General features: G+C 40.5%; 1 protein-coding gene across 1 annotated transcript in view; it reads right to left on the reverse strand.

Annotated features, from left to right (window-relative positions):
* The window catches only part of Snd1 (staphylococcal nuclease and tudor domain containing 1), a 446,430-nt gene that overhangs the window by 398,549 nt on the left and 23,097 nt on the right, over positions 1 to 24,784 (reverse strand). Inside the window, exons 2-4 of the mRNA XM_013020007.1 lie at positions 13,929 to 14,078; positions 7,294 to 7,414; positions 1,677 to 1,755 (exon numbers count right to left, since the gene is read on the reverse strand). Coding sequence (XP_012875461.1) covers positions 1,677 to 1,755; positions 7,294 to 7,414; positions 13,929 to 14,078 — 350 coding nt within the window. The remainder of the gene's footprint in view (positions 1 to 1,676; positions 1,756 to 7,293; positions 7,415 to 13,928; positions 14,079 to 24,784) is intronic.

The following is a 24,784-nucleotide window of genomic DNA, read 5'->3' on the forward strand; positions in this document are numbered from 1 at the left end:
AATGACTTTTCACTCTTTGATAGCAGAGTAAATTTAGGGACCATGCAAGTCTTTTGCATGACTCCAAACAATGGCTTTAGACCTAACTGAATCTCCTCCTACCTATCCACACAAATTTCTAAACAAGACTGACCTACCAATTCTTAAGCTAAGTCTTCAGTACTTCTTTATCTCAACCAAAAAGCTGCCACATGCTCAGAAATCCAAATTCCCAGCCAGAAGTCAGATAAGAAAATGTAGCAAGAGTGACAGAAACAAAACTGGAAAAAGGAGGCTTTAAGTCTACAGAGATTAGTACTCCAACAGCAGTTTCTTTGTTTACATAGTACAAAACTGTTGTAAGATTCCTTTTTACATTATTCACTGATTGTAAACTAAATTCTTCCTAAAAGAAAACAAAAACAAAAATACTACAACACTAATCATCCTTAAGTTAGAACTGTGGCATGCTTCCAAAAACATCACCTAAACCAAGTATCTTAATTAAACAAATTCCCACATGGAAACACACCAATTAAAGTCCGGCAATAGAAAATACCAGAAGTGTACAGTGAGTGACCTGGTGGCAAAATTTATGCACACAAAAAGCAGGCAAAAGGTACAATGGGGCCTTTGCTCAGGCTCATCATTGGTCAAACTCATGCAAATATTTATCCAAATCCTTTTCTTCAGCTACTACAGTTATATAATACAACAAGGACTTAATGGTTTAAGCAACATGCTTATAGCCTCTAACTTTCTGATGCACTTTCCAGAGACTAAAGTGTTAATTAAAGGCAGCTGCAATCCATTATACTTAGAGCGCGAACACTAGTTCACTTGAACATGATATATGTGTCATAAACCTCACCTACCTAATTCCCTTAAAACAAGTTCAATTTCCATTGCCTAAACAAATACATTTTGATGTTGTTGTTATTGTTGTTGCCATCCTGGGGCTTGAACTCAGGGCCTAGATGCTATCTCTGAGCATTTTGTGCTCAAGGCCAGAGCTCTACCACTTGAACCACAGTTCCACTACTGGCTTTTTGGTAATTTATAGGAAATAACAATCCCACAATCTCTCCTGCCCAAGCTGGCTTCGAACTGTGCTCCTTAGATCTCAGCTTCCTGACTAGCTAGAATTACAGGTGTGAGCAACCAGCAACCAGCAGACAAATATGTTTTTACTTACTAATTGACCATCGCATCTTCCTGACTAGCTAAAATTACAGGTGTGAGCCACCAGCACCCGGCAGACAAATATTTTTTACTTACTAATTGACCATCGATAGGCTCGTAGACCAAACAGATCTAAAAGGCTTTGGAGAATCGATGTCTAGAACACAGCCTGGTGTAACACATAGTAAATGCTCAGTCAATATGTGGAGCTGATGGATGGCAAATACTCTGGGACTGAAAATCTACAGGCTAAGACGAATACAAAGAGCAGAACTGCCTAGTCTCAAAGCCTGTTTTCAAGGCAGTATACACATCAATACCATTCATGAATACTGAGTGACCTCCTGGTTCAACATAATCCATGGACCAGAATGTTTCAGAAGACATAGGAAGCACCTGATGTTATCCCTTTATATGAGAGAACACACAAAAATGAAGCATGACAATTTACAACTTGACTAACCAATGGTCCTTGATGCCCCCAAATAAAACAGAGAAGAGTATTGAATACTTACTTATTGGCTCTCATGCCTTCTCTCCGGGTAGCCAAGCCCTCTGCAACCAGTGACTCTGCAATGTTTTCCCCATTAGTATCTGAGGAAGGAGAAAGGGAAATTAAGTACAGCTTTCAAACTGGCTCCACTAGCAAAAGAAGCAGAATGAGTCACTTTCACACTTGCTCTTAAAGAGAACAATGCTTCAGAGAAATGGACAGTTAAGGATGCAGCACTGGCCTTTTCAGGAAACTTCCCCAATATGACTAGTCTCTAGGATCTAAAGGTCTATCAATCTTCTTCTCAGGAGTTTCTTATTTTCTAGTATTTCTCCCAGGCCAAAGGCAATCTCTGGGACCATGGGAGACTGACAAGAAAGCAAGACACATGTGGCAGGCAACTCAAGAGAACAGGAAACAGTGGCCAAAGAAGAGACTGGAGAAGACAAGATCTCTCAACATACTGATTTACTCATCTCTGCAGTGGAGAGAGCACTTGCCTCAACAAGTTCTGGTGAAAATTAAATACTGTGTATTAATCACTAACTCAGAGGAGAAATTAGAAAAAGTTATTCCCTTCACTTCGTAGTATCAAATAGACACATTCATTTAGGGTTGTCAATCACACTTACACCAGAATGTCCAACCCCTCTACACCATGTCCCATTCTCTGCTCCAAAAGAATACCATTGAGAAACTACACTGCTTAAGAAAGTCTATCTCTTGCTCTCACAGAGACACAGAAAGGACAGCATCTAGACTTCTAATCTCTCACAGCATCCAGCAGAACGGGCAAGAAAAATAAAGTTAAACATAAAACTCAACCTGATTAAGTTCTACTTAGGCATCTGAAACATTAATTGCATTTCCACAGTATTGAAAAAGCTTTTAGGCTTGGTATATTCTCTTAAATCTTTGCTTGTCAACTGAAACCATAAAAAAAAGACATCTACGAAGGAATCACTGCATAAAAATCTTTAACATGGAAGAGAACAAGCTCCCAGATAAACTGAAACACAGCAGTCTAGCTGATAGCTAATGTCAGCACAGAGTAAAACTCTGTAAGATTTATATTCAGTACACTACATCTCCACTTATAGTAAGAAGTGTATGCATGAGCATACACACACAGAGCCTTGTCATTAGAATGTCCACATTTCTGCAAAGGTAAATTGTATGCCACTTTCTCTCCCAAGAAGAGTTGTAAGGAATGATATTTATACAAAGAACATGCTGAGCATAGATCACCTAACCCTTTCCACTGAGGTTAGTGCTGAAGCCAGGCACAGACTGTGTAAATATTACAAGGGTACCTTCAAAGCAACAGGAATCCCAAAGCAGAAAGATAAAACAAAGGATGTAAAGATTAGGAAAAAATTGGGTACTCAGATGCCAAGAGTTGAGAGGGTAAACAATAAAATGCAGGCACTAAAAAGGTGGAGAAGCCATAAACCTGCCAATCAACAACACACCAGTATCTCAGATATTTCCTTTTCACACAGCACTCTAAAATAGCCCACTTCTAAAAAGTGAATTCTATTCAGAAAGAATTCCTTCAGAAAGGAAAAAAATATATTACTTAAGCTGAATTCTCAAAGGAGACAACAAGATTTGGTAGATAGAAAACTGAAACAGACATTTACATTTATAAGCCAAAGATCTCATTTTATTTATCAACTTAGAAATGTGTCAAAATCAGGGGAATTCCATTCAGAGCCAGTGAGTAGATAACCTGTCTTCAAAGTCAGAAACAAACCATCTCCTTTTTAGTAAATTCTAGGTATTAAGAGATGGCTTGGATGTTGGGGTGTTATGTAGGAATAAGGGCACCAACTGAAAGGATCCGTCACATCCATCCCAGGGGATCACACAGAGGCAGGCAGGCACAGGAGAAAGATTATTACAAGGTTTATTAGAGAAGCCATATTTCTCCTAGAGAGAGAGCACATGACAGGCTCCACTATCTAGGGTTAGGAAGTGAGATAGATGAAAGATAAGAGGATCTGGTCAGGGAGAACGAGGGGCCAGCTGTTTGGCGGGAACTCCAGGGCAGGGAGGAGCTCAGGTCTATGTGGAGCTGAGGACCAAAGGTGGGCATAATGCTTACACCAACTTGAAAGGAACCTGACAAAGTTTACTTCTATGCACCATCAGCCAAAAACTGACAAGCAAGCACATAGAGCAGGAAGGCTACTCTCTCTTTATCCCTAATGCAACAGGTCCTGTCTCTGTGTTCCAAATGGCCAAGCTCAGATTCACAATACGCTCATGACTGGCTAATTTGAGCAGTTTACATACTTAGTTGTAAAGTGACCATTAAAAGACTTTAAGATGAGCCGGGCGCCGGTGGCTCACGCCTGTAATCCTAGCTTCTCAGGAGGCTGAGATCTGGGGATCACAGTTCAAAACCAGCCTGGGCAGGAAAGACCCTGAGACTCCTATCTCCAATAAACCACTAGAAAACCGGAAGTGGCGCTGTAGCTCAAGTGGTAGAGCGCTAGCCTTGAGCTGAAGAACTGAGGGACAGCGCCCAGGCCCAGAGTTCAAGCCCCATGACCGACAAAAATAAAAAATAAAAATAAAAATAATTTTTAAAAGAAAAGACTTTAAGATGAAGCAATCCCAAAACATACTAATACCCACTGCTATTTTCTTGAAAAAGCTCAGGTCTGTCTCATTCTTCCATTTTGGAACAGTGTGTCTTAATTTCTCTTCAAAGCATACATCCTCTGCTACTTTCTTTTTTTTTTAATTTTTTTTTATTTTTATTATCTTTAAGTAGTTGTACAAAGAAGTTCCCATTCTACAACACAGTATATGAGTACCAAGTGTCTGACAAATTGTCATCCATCTCTCTTAACCCATCTCTTCTCTCAGCTTTTTTTCTTTAATTGAGATTAGGTGATTACATAAATTTCACATATTTCACTGTATTGAGGAATAGTGATAGTTAAGAGTCACAAACACATTTTAACTTTCACAAGGCAAATTGTCATTATCATGGTCTACAGTTTGTGAATTCTATGAACTTTGACGTTACAAGTTATTTTTTCTACATCAGGTGATGTTTACATTTCTCTCCTTTTGCTTAGTGTGGGCTGTTCCCACTTACTCTGTTCCTCCTCCTGGCTTCCCTCTGTTGCATGCATATATCTACCTTATATATGGTCCAGAACATGGAGTCATTTAGCAATGATATGACAAAATGGGTAGCTGTCCTTTGTGTCTTGAGTCCTGTTTGCCATATCTTCTTCTATTTTGGCTTTAGTATCCACATATCAGGGAGACCATGTGCCATTTGTCTCTTTGTTCTTGGCTTACTTCACTCAAAATAATCTGCTCATTTCCCTGCAAATGTCATTATTTTGTCCTTTCTAATGACTGCATAATATTCCACTGTATACAGGTACTACAATTTTTGGATCCACTCATCAGTAGTGAGTAGGACATCTGGGATGTTTCCAAATCTTGGCTATTGTAGACAGTATTGCAATAAACATGGAGGTGCATGTGTCTTTGTAAACTGGTTCCTGTTGCTCAGGGTAGATGCCTAAGAGTGGTATGGCTGGGTCATAGGGGAGGTCTATATTTAGCTTTCTGAGGTATCTCCAGACTGTTGTCCAAAGTGGTTGTATTAGTATTCATTCCCACCAGCAGTGTAATAGGGTTCCTCTTTCTCCGCATCCCCTCCAGCATTTGTCATTGGCTGACTTTAGGATGTGGGCCATTCTGACTGGGATAAGGTGTTATTTCAGTGTTGTTTTTATTTGCATTTCCTTTACAGCCAGGGATGAAGAACATTTCCTCATGTGTTTCTTTGCCATTTTTATCTCCTCTTCTGAGAAATCTCTCTTTAGTTCCTTTGCCCATTTCATGATTGGTTTGTTAGATGTGTGAGGGGTTAGTTTCTTGAGTTTCCTGTATATAATGGATATTAAGACCCTTGTCTGATATTTCACTGGTAAGTATTTTTTCCCAATTAGTTGGCTGTCTTTCTAGTCTGCTTGCTAGTTCTTTGTCTGTGCAGAAACTTTTTATTTTAAGGTAGTCCCATTTGTCCAGTCTCTCTCCAATTTGTTGTGACCCTGGGACTCTGTTCAGGAATTTCCTGCCTGTGCCTATAAGTTCAAGTGTCTCTCCTACTCTGCCCTGCAGTAGTTTCAGAGTATCAGGTTTGATGTTAAGGTCTTTAATCCATTTTGAGTTTATGTTAGTGCATGATGATAGGCTAGGGTCTACTTTCATATTTCTGCATGTGGCCACCCAGTTTTCTCAGCACCAATAGTTGAAGAGGTTATGATTCTTCCATTGCTCTGCTACTTTCTTAAAAAAAAATCTCAGGTGCATCTTAATTCCTCTTCCATTTGGAACAACCACTTAAGACAAAACCTTACATTTCAAAAATCTTTCCTTATCCCAAAGCATTTCCTTTTTCTCTTTCTTTACTTGCTGATATTGTCTTAGCAGAATAATCAACCAGAGCCAAGCCACCAAGCCAAAGTAGCAACTTTTTAAGTAACCCACTTTGATAGAAAAGGTGGCTTTTCTCCATGGGTAGCTACAAATTCTACCCATTCTCTTCCATGATAAGAGCAAGTCAAGATCATTCTCAACTCATTTTTCTGAAACCTCCATAATTAAAATCATTCTTAAACAGAATGTCATTAGCCTGGCCACTCAGCCCTAAATGTTTGCCTCTATATTGACTACCTAAATCAAACAGATTATCTAAAGCACATTAGTTACATGTGATTTTTAGGAAGGTTCTTTTTTTAATTAAAAGGACACAGGAAACTTTAAAAAAAAGAAAACAGCTTCCCTAATGTTTACCTTCTTCCTGGTTGCTTTTTAGAAAACACTCACTTGTTTCGTTGTCTTTTGTCCATTCCCCAATATTATTCTTTGTCTACCTAATCAAGGGACCACACATGCTTCCTAGGAAGCATTTGGCTAAACAACAGCTATAAGTCTATGCACAGAAAAGACACACACAAACACATATACAGAGTTACTAAATCAAAGACCATGCAAAAGCTAGGTGCTTTCCATATATCTTTTTTAAATTTGTAAGAGCTTACAAAAGAAACTAGAGGCTAAGGGATGAGAATATAGAATGGCAAAGTCAGAATTCTAATCCACAGCTGCACAACTCAAAGCCAGTTTCTTCTATTCTATTATAAAATGTATGGTCTGCAAAAAACAACAGTCCTGAACTGAACTTCCTTTACTGAAGAGTCCCGGGAAGAGGGAGAAAAAAGCCACAAGATAAAGAACAAGAGGGTGTAATATAGGAAATCTATAGGAATTCAATTAACATACTGACTTCAAAGCACAAAGCCACTGAGTTCCACAAGTAGATACCCTAAACATAAGGAAGAACACTGTGCTATGCCACATGGGCCTTGTTTTACAAGCCAAAAAGGCAGCATAGGAATAAATGAGCAGGACTTCTGGGAGTGTGCCTCTGTTCCTCAGAACCATGTGCCTAATACCTACACTTCCAATGTCACCTTCAGCCAACCATCCAAGAGCTACTGTTACCAGAACCCACCCTGGCCTTGTACTACATAATAGAAAACCAATCCTTAGAGGAACCTGACAGTCCAAGAGAAGCAAGTTGGCTCCTCCTGGCTGCTCACCTTTTCCAAGGTAGATCATACCATACTCTCGCCCCTGGAGAGTCTTGTTTTCTATTGTGAAACATACTTCCTTCCCAATCAGCTTCTTGCGAAGGAACTCTCGAGCAGGAAATGCCCAGGGCTGAAAGACAAAACAGAAATGTCACAGGGCTGTCTATTCCAGACCCCAGCCAGCATTCAAACAACTTTACATCTTTAATAACTGCCTGGTCCTGGTCCTTCACTGGGCCAAGGAGAATGTGGAAACAAAATACATACAACACAAATTGCACACTTAAGAGGCCACATAAATTAATTAGCTCAAGACTTAAAAACAGGCCTTGGAGCTTTACAGACACTGGCAATAGCACTTTTCCTCCATCACTGTTTAGTTACAGCCTACTTCATGAATGATATTTACCAATGCTTTTACAGTACATAGCATGTGCCAGCTACTACTCTAATTTCTTTCAATATATCAACCTACTCCCAGAATGGGAAAGCCCAGGCTCTAGAACCTCCTAGAACAGAGCAGGTCATAAATAAAAACTACTACCTCCATTTGTTTGCCTCTTTCCTGTTTGCAAAGTACTTTCCCTGAAACCATTTCAAGGCACTATTAGAGTGGAAACAAGGTTTTAGTACTATTATCTTGGAGTAAGTCCTCTGCTCAAATAAGAGCCTTGTTTATGACATTTCTGCCACCTTATGAAGGACAATAATAGGGCTCGGTAGTAGAACACTTTCCTGGCATGCACAAGCCCTGGGTTTGATCCCCAGCACCACAAAAAAACAAGGAAGGAAAATAACAGTGGTGTTTTGAGTGTAGACTCCCAAATGTCTCCTTTTTCGGCTTTGATCTGAAGCTCTAACAGATCCTAGAATCTTGGGAGATCACCAGTGATAGCCACGGATAAGGATCACCTAGATAATGGCTAATCTCCGCTTACCCATAGAGGACATCAGACACAGGTGAAAAAGCCACACACTCCACAGACAAGACTACAGTCTCCATGTGAACAAAATAATTCACAAAGATAAATGGAGATTCTCCTCTGAAGCAGCCCTATCAAAGTAGCCACAGCATTTGAACCTGCAATCTGCACCTAGCTCAGTACCCCAAGTTTCCATTGAACAGAAAGGTTAGAATGTTAAAAACAAAAGCTGAGAGGTGATATTGTCCAAAAAGAAATGTACTCTTTACCTGATTTATTTACTTGTAACCCCTTTGTATATCAACTTTATAACAAAAATTAAATTAAAAAAATAATATTTTTTTAAAAAAAAGAAAGAAAGGGGATGGGCATGTGGTCTGTAGGAGTTCACATGCTGAAAAAAAAAGCAAAATAAATACACAAGTGTTTTCTCCTTTAACAAATTACTGTACATAAGTTTCCCATTAGAATCCCTTAGAATCACAAAATTAGGGATACACATGATAAAAGCAGAGCAGTCAATTAGTGACCTAAAAAGAAAGCCTCTGCCAACCTTTCTGTTAATGAAGATTATTACATGGAGTCACTCAACAAGCTCAAGCTTTTCTAAAAGAAAAACATGCACGACTACCCAGAAATCAGTAGTCATGAAAACCAGAGCAGTTACCTAACACAGACTGTGAATTGTTTAGAAAAACTAGTCCTGAATACAGATGCTCAGATACCTCCAAACTACCTTGTCCTTAATTACCTTATGCCCTTTCAAAGTACCAATAAGCCAAAAAATAAAAACACTCAATGGCAATATAAAGTTCACATATTACTATTTTCACCACTCCCCACTTCCAAAAACTCACCAGTCTGAGGTCAGATTCATGATTCAAACTATCATTCATATCATAAATGGTACTGAGCCTCCTACACTTTTATTACCTTAGTGTTCAAGTTATTCTACAACACATCTGCATATAGCCTGACTGAAGACCTAGTCCTAAGTACCATGCTAATATTTAAAATTTAGTAACATGCTACTTTCTTAAATGCTTGGAAAAGTTCTGCTAACACAAGTCTTACTAAAGGAAGCCACTACTTTGGTGAGAGCTCACTTATCAAGGGTCAGTTCACAAGGAAATAAATATCTTGCCCCTAGAGATCTTCCAGGTTCTATCCACCAAACAGAAGTTGTCTAAAAGCTTTTAGTGCTTGCTGAAAGAACAGCCTCATCTTAAACCTTCATGTTTACAGATGGCCAGTCACTGGGCAATAAGATAAACCCACACTGGAGGCCCTGAAATATAGAGCTAACCCATGGAGATTCCGTAATCTTCCTTTCCATTTTAAACTCTGTTCTACACAGAGCTGAGCAAATTCTGTAACTAGATGAGATATTAGCCAAGAAGAGAGGCTGCCTGTCAGGAGACACTGGACCATCATTCCACTGAACACAGGCAAGTACTGTGGGAATCACTGTGGACCTGGGGCCAATGCTTTTGTATCCACACAGCACAGCCAGACAGAAGGCTACCTGGGACCACACTACCTCCCCAAAGAAGAGGAAATATGGAGAGATTTGCTCAAAGCACTTATTGGAGTCAGAATAGCCTAATAGGAAGAATAACTGCAATCTATTCAAATGATGCCCCAGAGCCCCATTAAGGAACCAAGTGGCCTTTTAGTAACAGATTCAAAACAGCCTCTTCCCTCTAGAAGGCCCAATAGTAGGTATAAGCTGGCAGCTTGCTCTCCATACCCAGATTCAAACTGAGATAATGTCTAAAGTTTGTGAAATAAAACTTTTTAATTCCAATCTTCTCTTTATGGTTAGACTCCTAAAACTACTAGGGAAAAAAATCAAACCCCATAACAATGTAAACTTAAAAGCTGTTACTTTGGTACATGACGTCTTGTTCCTCCCGCTCTTCTAATCATCCCATTATACCACCTGAGTATTTTGTTCTACCAGTGCTCCCTCACCACCCCAATCCTCAAATCTCTAAGCAAAGTAGGACTGTTACATTCATTTCTGGACTTATGAAGCCTACATAAGAGTTTCACACACAGCAGGAGCTCAATTAATCTGTGGGAAATAAATATATAATTCCCACAGTGGCCATCAATACAGTATCTAGGCTGCCTGGAGTAGCTAGGCAACAGTAGGGATTAGCCTGGAACTGGGCAGTGCTGGCTGGAGACACAGCTGCCATAGGACTTGGGAGAAAGACATACAGTAAAGCTGCCATAGGACTTAGGAGAAACCTGAGTATCACTGAAAGAAAGGGAAGAGAGAATAATCAAGTGAATGATTTAAGGGGCAATGATACAAAGGAAAGCAAAGAGTAATAATGTTCCAATTCTCCTTAAATGTGAAAACTAGCTATGGGAAATGCTCTCTATATATAAATGGAAAGCCTGGAAAGGTAGTGCTACATTGTGCGATCCAACCCCAAAGGGGAAACACGGATACTTTTCCTTCTTACCCACATTAGTGTTATTCACTGTATAGCTGCTTTGTGTCAGCTGCTGAAGGGGACAAGGGCAGAAAGGCGACAGTAAAAAGTCCCTCCTTTTGAAGAGCTTATTATGATCTAGTAGAAAGAAACATGCAGACCTGGAAGGAAATATGGGTATGTCTTCTCAAGTGGCTAGATCCTAAAAGGAAGTGGTCACCAGGCCACATAGACAGGAAATGTGACTAGAGCATCAGGAGCTGAAGGTGAGAGGAGAATGGACTCAAGCAGCCTGGGAGGAAAACCCAGTGCTGCAATAGTTAAACCTCAGCAGCCAAAGGGGCTTCAGGAAGAGAATGCAAGTGAAATCACAAATAGGCTATATTCCAGGCTCAGGCATATGTACGTTTGTCACAAAGGTAATGAGGAATCAGCGAAGCATCTGAGAATAACAATGAGCCACAGAATAAATGGAAATTATGTGTCACTGGATATGCGAGCCTACAGAGAAAGGAGGAAAGGGAAGGAGAAGAAAGGCAAAGAGACTATTATTTCAACATTCCAAGCACACTATCAGAGTTGAACAAAGAACAATAGCAATAGTAATGAAATGGCAAGGATGGATAAGAGATTTGAAGGAGGCAGAATCTCTAGGCTTGATAAAGGCCTGGCTGTTGGCATCAGGGGAGTGGAGGACTAAAACTAGAGCAAGGATAATCAGTCTTCTGGTTTGGGATAACAATTGGGCTCCCTAGTAACGTGTAAGAGCAGCTCTGAAAGCATGGTAGAATGAAAACTAAATCACAGCAGGGTAAGGAGAGACTGGGTATTAGAGAAGAGAAATGACTATGAGCTGGGAAGGGTAAAGTCTACAGCTACCGAATACTTCATCCCATAGGATCTTTGACAAGTTACCACAAAAATATTGGTGACACTAAGCTGCTCTAGAAGAGCATAGAATGCATAAATACAGGGAACTATAATGGAATGTCAGGTAAGATTACATGCTATCCTTCATGCTGGGATAGTTCTGGTCAGTTTCTATTGTTCTGTTACAGTTATGATGTTTGAGAACAAGTCCCAACTAGCCTTGTGTTTCTCTGCCCCATTCTCAAGAACAAAACAGGAAATTAAAACACAACCCTTCTTTCTCAGAGACTTCACTGTTTCTTTCTTCAGGGGAAATGAACTTGATCAACTCCAAGAAGGGCCAACATTCTTCACCTCTCAGCAGCAATCACACTGTTTTGTTTTGTTGGGGTTTTTTTTATTGTGAAAATACCATACAGAGGGGTTATGTTATACAATATGCAGCTAAAAGGAAGAGGTCTGAGGAAATATTGTTTTACCCATTTGGTTAGCAGTGCTGAAAGACAGATTTAATCTTCTTTTACTTGGTCTAATACAAGCAGTAGTGATTACCACAACTAACATTTATTAAGTATTTTATAATGCCCTAAACACTTCATATATTGTTATTTAATCCTTATTGGGCAACTCTGAGGTATACACTATCACTCATATGGTTGCTGATAGAGGAACAATGAGAAAGAATTGATCTTAATCTATTTAAGTCATTCTGAGAATCTAACTGATTGCTGTTAATAAAGTCATTTTTCTCTATCTCCATTATCTACAATGTTGCTGCTTTATGATCTTCTTAAACAAAATACCCTTTGTTAAAGATAGAAAACACTAAATGCTTTTCCTTCTTGAAAAGCTCCTCATGAACTCTCACTTTTTCTTCTCCATTTCTGTAGCAGGGATGAGCATAGGAGAGCTGACTACTAATCTCCCAATGTCATCGAAATGGAGCAAAGGACAATGAAGGATGAAGGAATTCCATTTCTCATACCCAAAGCAGCATTCAATGTTTCTAAATGTAGAAACCAAGAAGACTAAACCTGGCCAAAAGGAGATTCATAGGCACAAGAATTTAACAAGTGAAAGCCAGACCAAAGAAGCCAAATGGCCAGGCATTGGAGCTAGTGTGCAGGATGTAAACAAGATAGTGGGCAAATGCTCAGAAGTAGCTTCTCATGGGGCTGGGAAGGTGGCTCAGTGGTAGAGCGCTTGCCTTGCATGCCAGAGGCCCTGGGTTCAATTCCTCAGCACCACATAAGCAAAAAGAAAAAAGCCAGAAGTGGCGCTGTGGCTCAAGTGGTAGAGTGCTAGCCTGGAGCTGAAGAGCTGAGGGACAGCGCCCACGCCCAGAGTTCAGGGTCCCCTACTGGACCCAAAAAAAAAAAAAAGAAGTAGTAGTTTCTCACATCATAGAACACAGTGGAAAGCGATGAGTTACTGAGAAACCAAAGGAAACGCCCTCCTTTTAAAAAAAAATCAATTTTTTTTTTAAATTTACAGTTTCATGAGATTCCTTTAGGGATGTATGGATTCCAAATTAAGATGTGCAATAAGCTGAGAGCCAGTGGTTTGGGCTGTTATCTAAGAATTGTGGATTCAAAACCAGCTCAGAAAGATAAATCTGAGACACTCTTATCTCCAATTAACTAACAAAAAGTCAGAACTTGAGGTGTGGCTCAAGTGGTAGAGCATCAGCTGTGAGCAGGGAACAAAGATGAATAACAGCAAGAGGCCCAGAGTTCAAGCCTGATTACTAGCACACAAAAAAAAGGAAGAGCTTGGTGCTGGTGGCTCACACCTATAATCCTAGCTACTCAGGAGGCTGAGATCTAAGTATCGCAGTTCAAAGCCAGCCCAGGCAGGAAAGTCCGTGAGAGCGCTAGCCTTGAGTTGACAGGGCCCAGGCCCAGAGTTCAAGCCTGGCAACCAACAAAAAAAAAAAAAGGAGGGGAAGAAAGAAATACGTGTAATAATGGTTCTCTACCATTTATGAAAATGACATTCTGTAAATGCTAAATGCCTCTGGAAGAAGACACTTATAACAGCAGTTGTCTCTAGGGAAAGGTCTAGATTTTTCACAGCTCTTCCATAACCAACAAAAACTTAAAATGACTCTGACAACAAAAAAGTGTTCTCCATTTATGCCCCGAGAATGAGTAGTGAAAACACAGACAAACCTAACTCTGTGGGAAAGGACTAAAGAAAAAGCCATGAGCCTGTGACTTTTGCTCAGGTATCAGTCTGTACAAGAACAGGTGCAAACCCACAGGAGCAAATCCAGAGTCATCAATCCCAAGATATAATAATACTGAAAATGCACAAAAAAAGAGAAAACATAAAAACTGCATCAATCCAGGAAGAGATGGGACCTGCTACAAAGGTCATAAGGAAGACCCTGGGAAGCACCTACCTCATCTGGGGTGTCTTTTGCATCTGGTTGTGTGGCAGCTGCCCGCCGGGCCAGATTTCCAGCACGAATGTTGCTGAGGTTGATCTGCCGCTCAGGAGGAGGCCCACCTCGTGGCTGCCCTCGGACAATGATGGCACATCCTGAGAGCACCTAAGCAAGGGAACAAAAGAGAAAATTAGCGACCTGGAGGCAAAATCACCACAATGTAGTTGCTCTTTAATGAGTGCCCAACAGCGCTCAGTAGACTAGAGGCTCATTTTTAAATATGTGTTGAGTGACTAAATAAACCAAATTACCTTTAATTATATGAGAAGTACCTACATAAAGCTTTGATTCAGAAATGATGGAAACAAAAATACAAACAGGAGTTAAACAAAATAAATAGGCTACAGTAAAAAGTCACGTGAGACACAAAGGTTAATGATCTTTGCAATTTCATCTCAGCAAGCACTAACACTTATGTTCAATTATTAAGAAGTTAATATTTCCATCCACATTTTCCATTTTAGAAAATAGTGGAAAAAGGGGGAGGCCAAGAGTCAGTGACTCCCATCTGTAATCCTAACTTCTTAGGAGGTAAAAGATCAAGAGCTATTGAGATTAAAGGTCAACCTACAAAAAAGGCTAGCAAGACCCATCTCAAACAACTAGCTAGCCATAGTGATACGTGCCTAAGGTCTGGCCTACACAAGAAGCCATAAGTAGACAGTCCAAAGCTGGCCTGGGCAAAAAACAAGACTACCTATAATAAAGAAAAAAGAGCTGGAGGCACTGCTCAAGTTGCAGAGTGCCTTCCTACATACGTGTGAGGTCCTGAATTCAAACCCTGGTACCACCAAAAATGAGGGGAAAAAAAAGGGGGGGGGGAATGGAAGAAGCCAATCCACACCATCCGGGAAGAAAAATACAGACATGCAGTAATCTAGAGAGTCCACACCATAGATGATCAGGAGAATCTAGCACACAAAGACTCCTTTCCCTCTCTCCAAGCAAGAGGGCCAGCACAGAATCTACAGAACTGTGAAAAGACCCTAAAGCTCATTAACATTTAGCTTTAAAATATCTGTAAGGACAAAAGAAGGGGGGAAAAACTCAAGTGGGAGAATAGAAGGAAAGTGAGAGTGGGCAGGAAAGTGACTCAAGCTATTTAAATTGCTTTTGCTTGGCAAGACACACTATGAAGAACAGGTGGGCTCAGGTACTGGCTTCACTGGATCCAAAGCATCCTCTATGCCAGGCTTCCCAACAACCAACAGCTGCTGAAAGGTTGGCAGATAGAAGGGTGGAAGGTTTTGGCAACAGAACAACAGAAGAAGAGACCAGCAAGACTATAAAGGAACGATCTGAAGGAAACAGAACCAGAAAGGCATAAGAAAGGCATATATACTCACTAGCTGACATTTCACCCTCTTAACATATATTCAGACGTGAATTTAAACATACAAGTTTTTTTTTGTGTGTGTGTGAACATACTGTACAGAGGGGTTACAATTACATGGGCAGGATAATGCGTACATTTATTACCAAGCATTGCAGCCTCCTCCTTTGGTTTACCCTTTACATCCCTTCCCAGCCTCCCCCCTCCCCCCGATAAACATACAAGTTAAAAAAGAAAAAAACCGGAAGTGGCGCTGTGGCTGAAGTGGTAGAGTGCTAGCCTTGAGCTGAAAAGCTAAGGGACAGCGTCCAGGCCCAGAGTTCAGGCCCCACGACCGGACCAAAAATAAATAAATAAATAAACATACAAGTTAAAGAGAAAGAAAAGAAAACAATTGAATAACCACAACCCAAATTAAAAACCTGTATCAGTGCCAAACTTTGGATTTCTTCTGTGACCCTCTCCTAGGAGCCCTTTCTGACACCCACTGACCACTATGATAAACCCTACCTTGTTTGTTTTTCTGAACAGTTCATCTAGATATACATCCCTAAGCAGTATAGCTTCATTTTCTATTTCTGAACTCTGATTTAATTAAGTCTACTATATGAACCAAACAACAACGGGCTGCTTCTGCTCATTTTCTTCACTAAAATTCGCCTCTGCTGACATGAAAACATTCATATTTATATCATGTGAAGTCCAATGCACAAATATGAATATTCTACTTTTATAAAACTAGTGCTCTGATTTATCTCAGTATTTCCAATGACTTCAGCACAGAGACGGAGATCCTTGGAAATAGAGGTGTAGTTCAAGTAGTAGAGTGACAGCCTTAGGTGAAAAGAGACAGAGTTCCTTCCTCTTTGGCCATATGTACCCCCCCTTCTCTATCTCCCCTCTCTCTCTGTCTCTCATATACACACAGTCGAACTAGTCCAAGTATGAGGTATAATCTTTATTTTTATCTTTTGATTAGTGTTAACAAGCAATGAAAAAACTTCTAGCCAAACCTTGCTAAACAGTCTATCCTGAGAACCCATCCCCTGGGCAACATCTCAGAAAAAAGGTTCTAAACAGAAAAAATCTTTCAAAGCCAAGAAAGAACAGGTATGCTAAAATAGAGGATATCTTGAAGTTCTTGAAACAGAGCAAGAAAGTCAAAGTCAAGAGCTTGATCCACCAATTTATAATCAATTCTTCCTTATGGGTAGCAGAAGCCATATATACAGTAGCAACAGCACATTTTAGGGGCTGGAGTGGGGGCTCAAGTGGTAGAACACTTGCCAATGATTCTTGAGGCCCTCGGTTCAATTTCCAGAACCTCCAAACCCAAACACACACACTCACTGAATACTTCCTCTTTAAATACATTCCGAAGGTGTCTAAGGAAGCCAAGCTACATATACCACACAAACCACAAATATCCAGTGTCTGTTCCTTAATTCTTGTAAATTCAAGTTTTCACAGAAATAAAACATTCCAAGAGACCCAGCACCTCTTGGTAAAGCCCCACTGGGAAAGCTAAGCCCATTTACAAGAGAATTCACCATGGCCGTCCAAGATAAACTATGACAAACAAGCACCTGCCCAAGAAACCATGTTTGTTTCTCATGTCTGACAAAGGCTGATGAAAGCTCAAGAACAGAGTAAATAGTGAGAAGAACCTGTCTCTGCCAGGTCGGGTCCTTGAAGGCAATGAGTCTACGCTATTATCCCAGCCCCACTCAGGGCACTTTGGCAAAACTCTGCACACTCTCCCGTCTCCCAGAATACTATTCAGAAGATGGCCATCAGAACTTCTTTGTGTTACTGCATCAGATATACTTGAGTTCAAACCTGAGAGAGATTACTTTTTCAACTACTCTGTACATTTTATACTATTAAGCAGCAGTTGCCAATCGAATCTCCAAAGCAACAGGGACAGATTCCGGTGGTAGGTATGTGTATACCTTTCCTCTCCAACTCTCTTCCCCTCATTAGCTAGTAGCCTTGGTGGGAAGGCAGGCGAAGCCTGTGTCTGTAGATCACTGTGGAAGAAAAAGACCTATCTGTAGCAAGGAAGATCTCCTTTCCCTTATACTGTTTATAGGAACTGAAAATGTTCAAAACACACTATTTGCCTCTTCTCTGCCTCCTCCACTCACCTGCCAAGCACTGCTAAGCTTCTTTCACCTGCCTTACTTAGCAACAGTTTTTATTCCACTTCTTCCCCAATAAAGATATTTTAATGGTCTCCTCCTACCAAAGGTTCTCCACCAAATAAAACCCAGCGGAAATACCCTCAGGTAGAAAATACTTAAAATGTCTTAAGTAAAATATGAGAAAGACCAAGAGGCTATAAATCAACTTATATTTCATCCAGCATTGAGTCAGTTTTCTTCTGTGAAATACTTGATATCTAAGTTGGGTTTTTTTATAAGTATGTTCACTGATAAGGCTTATTTATTCATTTATTAATTCAACACATACATACTGTGTGCCTACTATGAGCAGGGCTTTGTTCTTCTAAGCAATTTTCACATTTCAGTAAAGTAAGACAGATGAAACTATCTGTTCTGGGAGAACTAATATTCTAGAGTAGAACAAATGGTAAATACCACAAGCAAGTAAAACATGTCATTTATCAGAATTTTAATCTCAGAATTGTGTTAAGATTGAGAAGAAACTGTCACGGGTAATTGATCTGCCAGAGCAGTCAGTACTGACTGATTCATGTTGCAAACTTTCATGGATGTGGTAATTATCCCTAATTGCTAATTTATAGGGCATAGAAAACAAGTCATATGGCTGCTGCTTTATCCAATTAGATTAATACAATGACATATTCTAGAAAAACGATCTTAGGACTACCTGATAAAGCAGAAGGTTTATGAAACCAGCTGTCACAATGAGTCAGTTTGATTGAGGTTATGGATTAGACATTTCTCATCGCTGCCAATAAAGGTTGCGGAAGGATGCAGTGTGATTCAAAGGACCTGGCTTCAGGGCATGAGTCAGACAGCTACAAAGGCTGAACCAAGTCAGCTGAGAAGGAAAATGGGGAGTCAAACTGTTCAAACCCAACTGACAGGCTTATGGAAGATTTACCTACAGTGAAACACTAGATGGGCAGCTACTAAAATGTTGCCTGGCAACAGCAACACCACATTAAATCTTCACTAGATCTGATAAATGATTTGGTGCATTTAACACTTTAACTCCCAGGCCACTGATACCTATAATACAAAAACCTAGTCTCGAAAAAAAAAAAAAGAGCCTTAAGTTTGCCAGCAGTGCCATCATGGTTTCCAGCAACAATTATTCTAGCCTGAAGATAGTATCCTACTAGCTTTCCAATAAGGATTGCCTTAGTACGTAAATGTCAACAGTAACAACTGCCAATATGAAAAACCACTACAAAAGACCAGGGCAGACACTGGATGATAGTTAAAAAAAGAAAGTCCAAAATAAGTCCATACAATTACAGTCTCCGTTGTTTTTTTTTTTTTTTTGTCGGTCGTGGGGCTTGAACTCTGGGCCTGAGCACTGTCCCTCAGCTCTTTAGCTCGACACTAGCTCTCTATCACTTGAGCTAACAGCACCACTTCCGGTTTTCTGGTAATTTATTGGAGATAAGAATTTCACGGACTTTCCTGCCCGGGCTGGCTTTGAACAGCGATCCTCAGATCTCTGCCTCCTGAGTAGCAAGGATTACAGGCGTGAGCCACCAGTGTCCTTTAACCAAAGTGCTAAGATAATTTAGTGGAGAGAGTAGCCCTTTCAACAAATTAGTGGAAAAACAATTAGATATAGTATCTTACATTATCTACAAAGGGGAATTCAATTCAAAAAGGATCAGAACCAGCTATAGCTACTCAGGAGGTTAAGATCTAAGGATTGTGTTTCAAAGCCTGTGGAGGCAGGAAAGTCTGTGAGCCTCTTATCTTCAATTAAGTACCAAAAAAGCCAGAAGTAGAACTGTGGCTCAAGTGGTAAAGCACTAGCTTTGAGCCCAAAAGTTCAAAGGCAGCAGCCAGGCCCCTGAATTCAAACCCCAGGACAAGGGAAGGGGAAGGGAGGGGAAGGGAGGGAAGGAGAGGGGAAGAGAGGGGAGGGAAGGAGAGGGGAAGAGAGGGGAGGGAGGAGAGGGGAAGAGAGGGGAGGGAAGGAGAGGGGAAGAGAGGGGAGGGAAGGGGAGGGGAAGAGAGGGGAAGGGGAGGGAAGAGGGGAGGGGAGAGGAGGGGAGAGGGGAGGGAAGGGAAGAGAGGGGAGAGGGGGAGGGTGCGTGGAAGGGAAGGAATTAGGGAAGGAAGGAAGGAAGGAAGGAAGGAAGGAAGGAAGGAAGGAAGGAAGGAAGGAAGGAAGGAAGGAAGGAAGGAAGGAAGAAAGAAGGAAGAGAGGGAGGGAGGGAAGGAGGAAGGGAGGAAGGGAGGGAAAAGAAGGGAGGGGAGGGAGGGGAGGGGAGGGGAGGGGAGAAAACTACTATGCTATGCCAAAGAAGGCAGACACCAAGGCCAATATGGGATGATTCCATTTATACAAAAATGTCCAGAAAGCAATTCAGAGACCCCCAAGTAGATAAGAAGTTTCCAGAGATGGAAGGAAGAAAGACTGGGGAGTAACCACCAAGAACTAAACAGGGCTTTTCTAAAGATGATGTCTGAACCTCATACTTCACAAAGGGCTCACTCCCTCTCACTCTCACTCTCCCTCTTCCCCCTCACCCTCCCCCCTCTCTCTCTGGCAAGCAAGAAGTAAACCTAAATTAAAGGGTCCCACAATGAAAATGAGTGAATTGGAAACCCAGCCCTGCTGTTTACTAGCTTAGGATATAGACTTCTAGGCCAGCTGTGTCACAAATTGGCCCTTGGTGTGCAGTTTAGGGGACTTTACATCACAGAAGGATCATATACAAAGAGAAGACATAAAGAAAGCATCTAATCTGGACCCTTCTACTTTACAACTGAAAAATCTGAATAAAGATAGGTAAGGTGACTTTTGCCTGAAATACCAAGGTAAGAGCAAGGACTAGAACTGAAGACTCCCAATTATGATAGTCCACTATGCTGTGTGGAGAAACAAGCATTTGTGAGCTCATTTCTCTGTTCAAATGGCAGTTGAGGTTACCTACGGATTAAATCCTTTTACCAATTAAAAATCTCCATTTATATGTGCCAGCAGAGCAGCTGTCAGAGACTACTTCACTAAGAAAGGAAAGATTCCATGAGCTGGCTGTTCCAAATCAAAGCAACATTTATTCAACACTACATGCCAGGCAAACAGAGACTGAGAGTTCAATATTACCATAGAACACCCAAGAAAGGAGACACAAAGGAAGAATGTTTCACAATGATAAAAGGCAGTACAGGAAAGCTATGGGCCAATGGCCAAAATCAGCTCACCACCTGTTCTTGCTCACTCCATCCATGAACTAGAATGTGGTTTTCACAATTTTAAATGATTGACTCAAAAAGAAAACCACATAACGTGCAGAGTATAAAATTCATACTTCAGTGTCTATAAATAAAGTTTTATTGGATCACGTCAACTTCATTTGTTTGCAATATTGTATACAGCTACTTTCACACTAGAATGGCAAAGTTGGACGACTGTGACAGAGACCATATGGCTGATAAAGCCTAAAATATTTACTACCTAGCCCTTTGCAGAAGAAGCTTGCCAAGCCCTGATATAAAGCACTATGACAAGAAGGAAAAATCAAAACAAGTTTTATAGTAGTTTAAACAGCAAAAGCTGAGTAAAAATAAATTCTGGACAATTCCAAGTTATTCAAATTGCTCATTTTATATTCAGAAAAGCAACACAAGTCTATACCAAAGAGAGTCCCATTTTAAAGGACTGAGGCATGGCAAGTGGTAAAAAAAACAAAACAAAAAAACATGCCTAGTATGGGGCACTGGTGGCTCACACCTATAGCCTAGCTACTTGGAAGGCTGAGATTGTTAAGATCATAGTTTGAGACAACCTAGGCAGAAAATAGTTCATGAGATCTATTTTCAACAAAGAGCTGGACAAGGAGAAGGTGCATGTCCATCATTCTAGCTACTAGGAAAGCCTAACATAGTGGACTGTGTCCAGGTACATGTTCAAGCAGGAGGCTAGAGCCCATTTCAACATAGTGGACAAAAATAAGGGCTAGAGGCATGGCTCAGTGGTAAGAGAGCAAGGACCACACTAAAACCCATCTGAATGTCAATACAACAAACAAAAGCTAAGAGTTTTAATATAAGAAGTATCTCAAAGTGTGGTCTTGAGACTAGAAGAGTTTATACAACAAAAAAAAAAAATCACATTTCTTATGGGGTACTAAAGTAAACATAAAAACCATGGAAATGTTGCCACCACTTGGTTCAATGTTACACAGGTAATCTGTGATCTAGTTCCTGTTTTATTAGCTAAGTATCTACTCTAAGAAAGTGGATCTAAGTGTCTAGGTCAGAACCCCTGTCCTCAGAGGTTATCATAGTTAAGTATCACTTCTTAAATTCATACTGAACTGAAATCACATTTGACAAAGTATTCTGGCAAACAGCCTCAGATGGTGTAGCCAAGAATGACTGTACACTTCAAAAAAACTTAAAGACACTGCGAATATTCTCACTGTATTGATTTTGTAATAATCGGCACAGGCTAAACATTCTCTGCACTAAGAACATGCATGTGTCCCCAGACCTAGGTCTTTCCCTAGGCCTGTTTTTATAAATGCTGGTGATAAACCTGGTCTAATTTACCATATAATCATTTTATATGAGCATATAATGGTTCGGATTCTGTTATCTTTGACCTTAAGAAAAATGCTAGGTAGTCGGTGCTAATGTGGAGACTTGTTTAAAGAATATAGCCAATGTAAGGAAATCTGTGATTAGCTTGTTAGCATTAGATGAATTGTAAAATTGCCGTTTTTATTTTCTAGAAAAGAAAAATTCTCAGTTTCGAATTTGAAGACACACTAAATGAAAAACACCTTGAACTTGGTGATCATCTACAAGTCACTCATCTACAAATAAAAATGATACTATTTTATCTGCATTGTTTCAATGAGATGTTTGACAACCACCATTTGAATAGGAATAGTCCCCTTTGAAAACTCACAAATTTAATCCTCATTCTTAGGCTGAGGAACCAAGCACGGGGATGCAGAAGCAGGAGAATCTTGAGTTTTGAGGAGACCCTCAACTACACAGAGCTCCAAGGCCACCAGTGAGATTCTGCTCCCTCCTTCAAAAAAACAGGGGCTGACTTAGTAGCTTGACTTAGTAGTAGAGTACATGCTTAACATTCACAAAGACCTAGGTTCGATTCCCAGCACTGTAACAACCTAACTGTGGTGTTTAGAGGGAAAACCATTGATGGAGGACTAGGATTAAATAAAATCAAAGGTAGAGCCCCCATGACTACTGGTGGCTTTATAAAAGGAGGGAAAACAAGGATATGGATCGATGGGCATATGTACATATACACATACACATACACACATACACACACACACACACACACACACACACACACTCTCTCTAACATACAAGAACACTTGACAATGGCCATCTTATGGCCTGTTGTAGGCTCAGGACTCAGGCAAACAAGGCAAGCACATTTTGAGGTCTCTACCTTAGTCCACAATGGTGAGCCAAAGCCTCTTTTCTTTTGAACTTGCCCAGTCTGTAGTACTGTGTTAAGCCACAGGAAATGACCTAAGTAGATAACTTCTGACAAGTAACTCAATCAATGTTAAGGAAACACAGGTTGTTCTTCCCTTCCTTCCCAACTCTCTACCTCCTTCCTACTGTGCTGGAAATTGAGAAGCCACCTTTATTTATCCTCATCTCACAAGTGAGGAAACCACAGCATAGTAAGATGATATATCAGGGCCCAGTGCACTCTCCAATAAACTCCAAACACTTAATATGCAATAAGAACCATGAGCTAGTAGTGATGCCCTACATAAGTGAGCACAAGCAATCCATGCCTCAGCCCCTGAACTCAAACTCCTGGAAGCAAGACTGTCTCCAAGACAATGGTCCCTGACAGAGCCTAGCCCTTCCAATCAGACACTGAGCGCTGCTGATCTCATGGATTCAAAAATCAAGACCTGCTACTCAGAAAACTCAGAAGAACTCAGAAAGGAACTAGCATATAGAACTGACAGGTAGAGCCAGTGTCATTTCAGAAAAATCAATTCCATTGCCAACAAAAAAAATCAGACTGGGCAAAAGTCCATGGGTTACCTTACTGAAGTATTAACCAAAACTAAACGGACTCCAAAGTGTAAAAGGATTATCAGAGAGAACTTTGAACCCCCTACCAAAGGGAACTCAGAGTTTTAAAGGTACAGGAAAATTACTGCAGTGATTAGGGCTCTTAATCCTCTGTGCTCATGAAAAAACAAAAATTTCATTAAGTGTCATCATCTACAAAAACAAAGTGGTTAAAAAAAAAAGAGGAAGGTGGCTCAGTAGTAGAGTGCTAGTGCTTGCCTCACATGCATGAGGCCCTGGGTTCAATTCTTCAGCCAGAAGTGGGCGCTGTGGTTCAAGTGGTAGAGCATTTGCCTTGAGCAGAAGAGTTCAGGTGCAGCACCTAGGCCCAGAGTTCAAGCTCCACAACTGAATAAAAAAAAAAAAAAAAGACTAGTGCACAACTGGAGCTGGTAGTTCATGTCTGTGATCCTAGATATATAGGTTAAGATCTGAGAATTGTGGTTTGGAGCTAGCCTGGGCAAACAAATCTTAGACTCTTATCTCTAATTAACCAGCAAAAGCCAGAAGTGGATTTATGATTCAAATGGCAGAAAAAAATGGCCATGAGCAGAAAAAAACAAGTGAGAGTGTGTAGGCTCCGAGTTCAAGCCATGGTACCGACTTATACACACATAAACACACAAACCTACTTATGATTTTTTTGAACAATGACAGTATCAAGTCTAAGTGTGCTGTATATTACTACATAATCCATATAACACCAAGATTTAATTCTGAACACCAAGATTTAATTGGAAATTTAGGTCTAACAATGCTTCATAGGAAAAAGGAATCAAATGCATACTACAGGGGTAAAGAAACTTAATAATGGGAGGGGAGGAGGTTTATTTTTAAAAAGCAAAGCAAAACACTAAATAAACCACAGAAAAAGTGAACAGAGCAGGGGCTATAGCTCGGCAGAACCCATGTACAAGTCCCTGGATTCAATTTTCACACTGCCTAAACAAAAATAAAAACTCACCTACCAAAAAAATGCCAGGAATCAGTGGCTTACACCTGTAATCCTGGTTATTCAGAAGGCTAAGATCTAGAGGTTGATGGTTCAAGATCAGCTCAGGCAGTAAAGTCCATGAGTTCCATCTCCAAAATAACCAGCACAGGGCTGGGAAGGTGGCTCAGTGGTAGAGCGCTTGCCTTGTATGCATGAGGCCCTGGGTTTGATTCCTCAGCACCACATAAGCAAAAAGAAAAAAGCCGGAAGTGGTGCTGTGGCTCAA

This window comes from Dipodomys ordii, unplaced genomic scaffold (assembly GCF_000151885.1).
Source record: "Dipodomys ordii isolate 6190 unplaced genomic scaffold, Dord_2.0 Scaffold48, whole genome shotgun sequence".
Lineage (NCBI taxonomy): Eukaryota > Metazoa > Chordata > Mammalia > Rodentia > Heteromyidae > Dipodomys > Dipodomys ordii.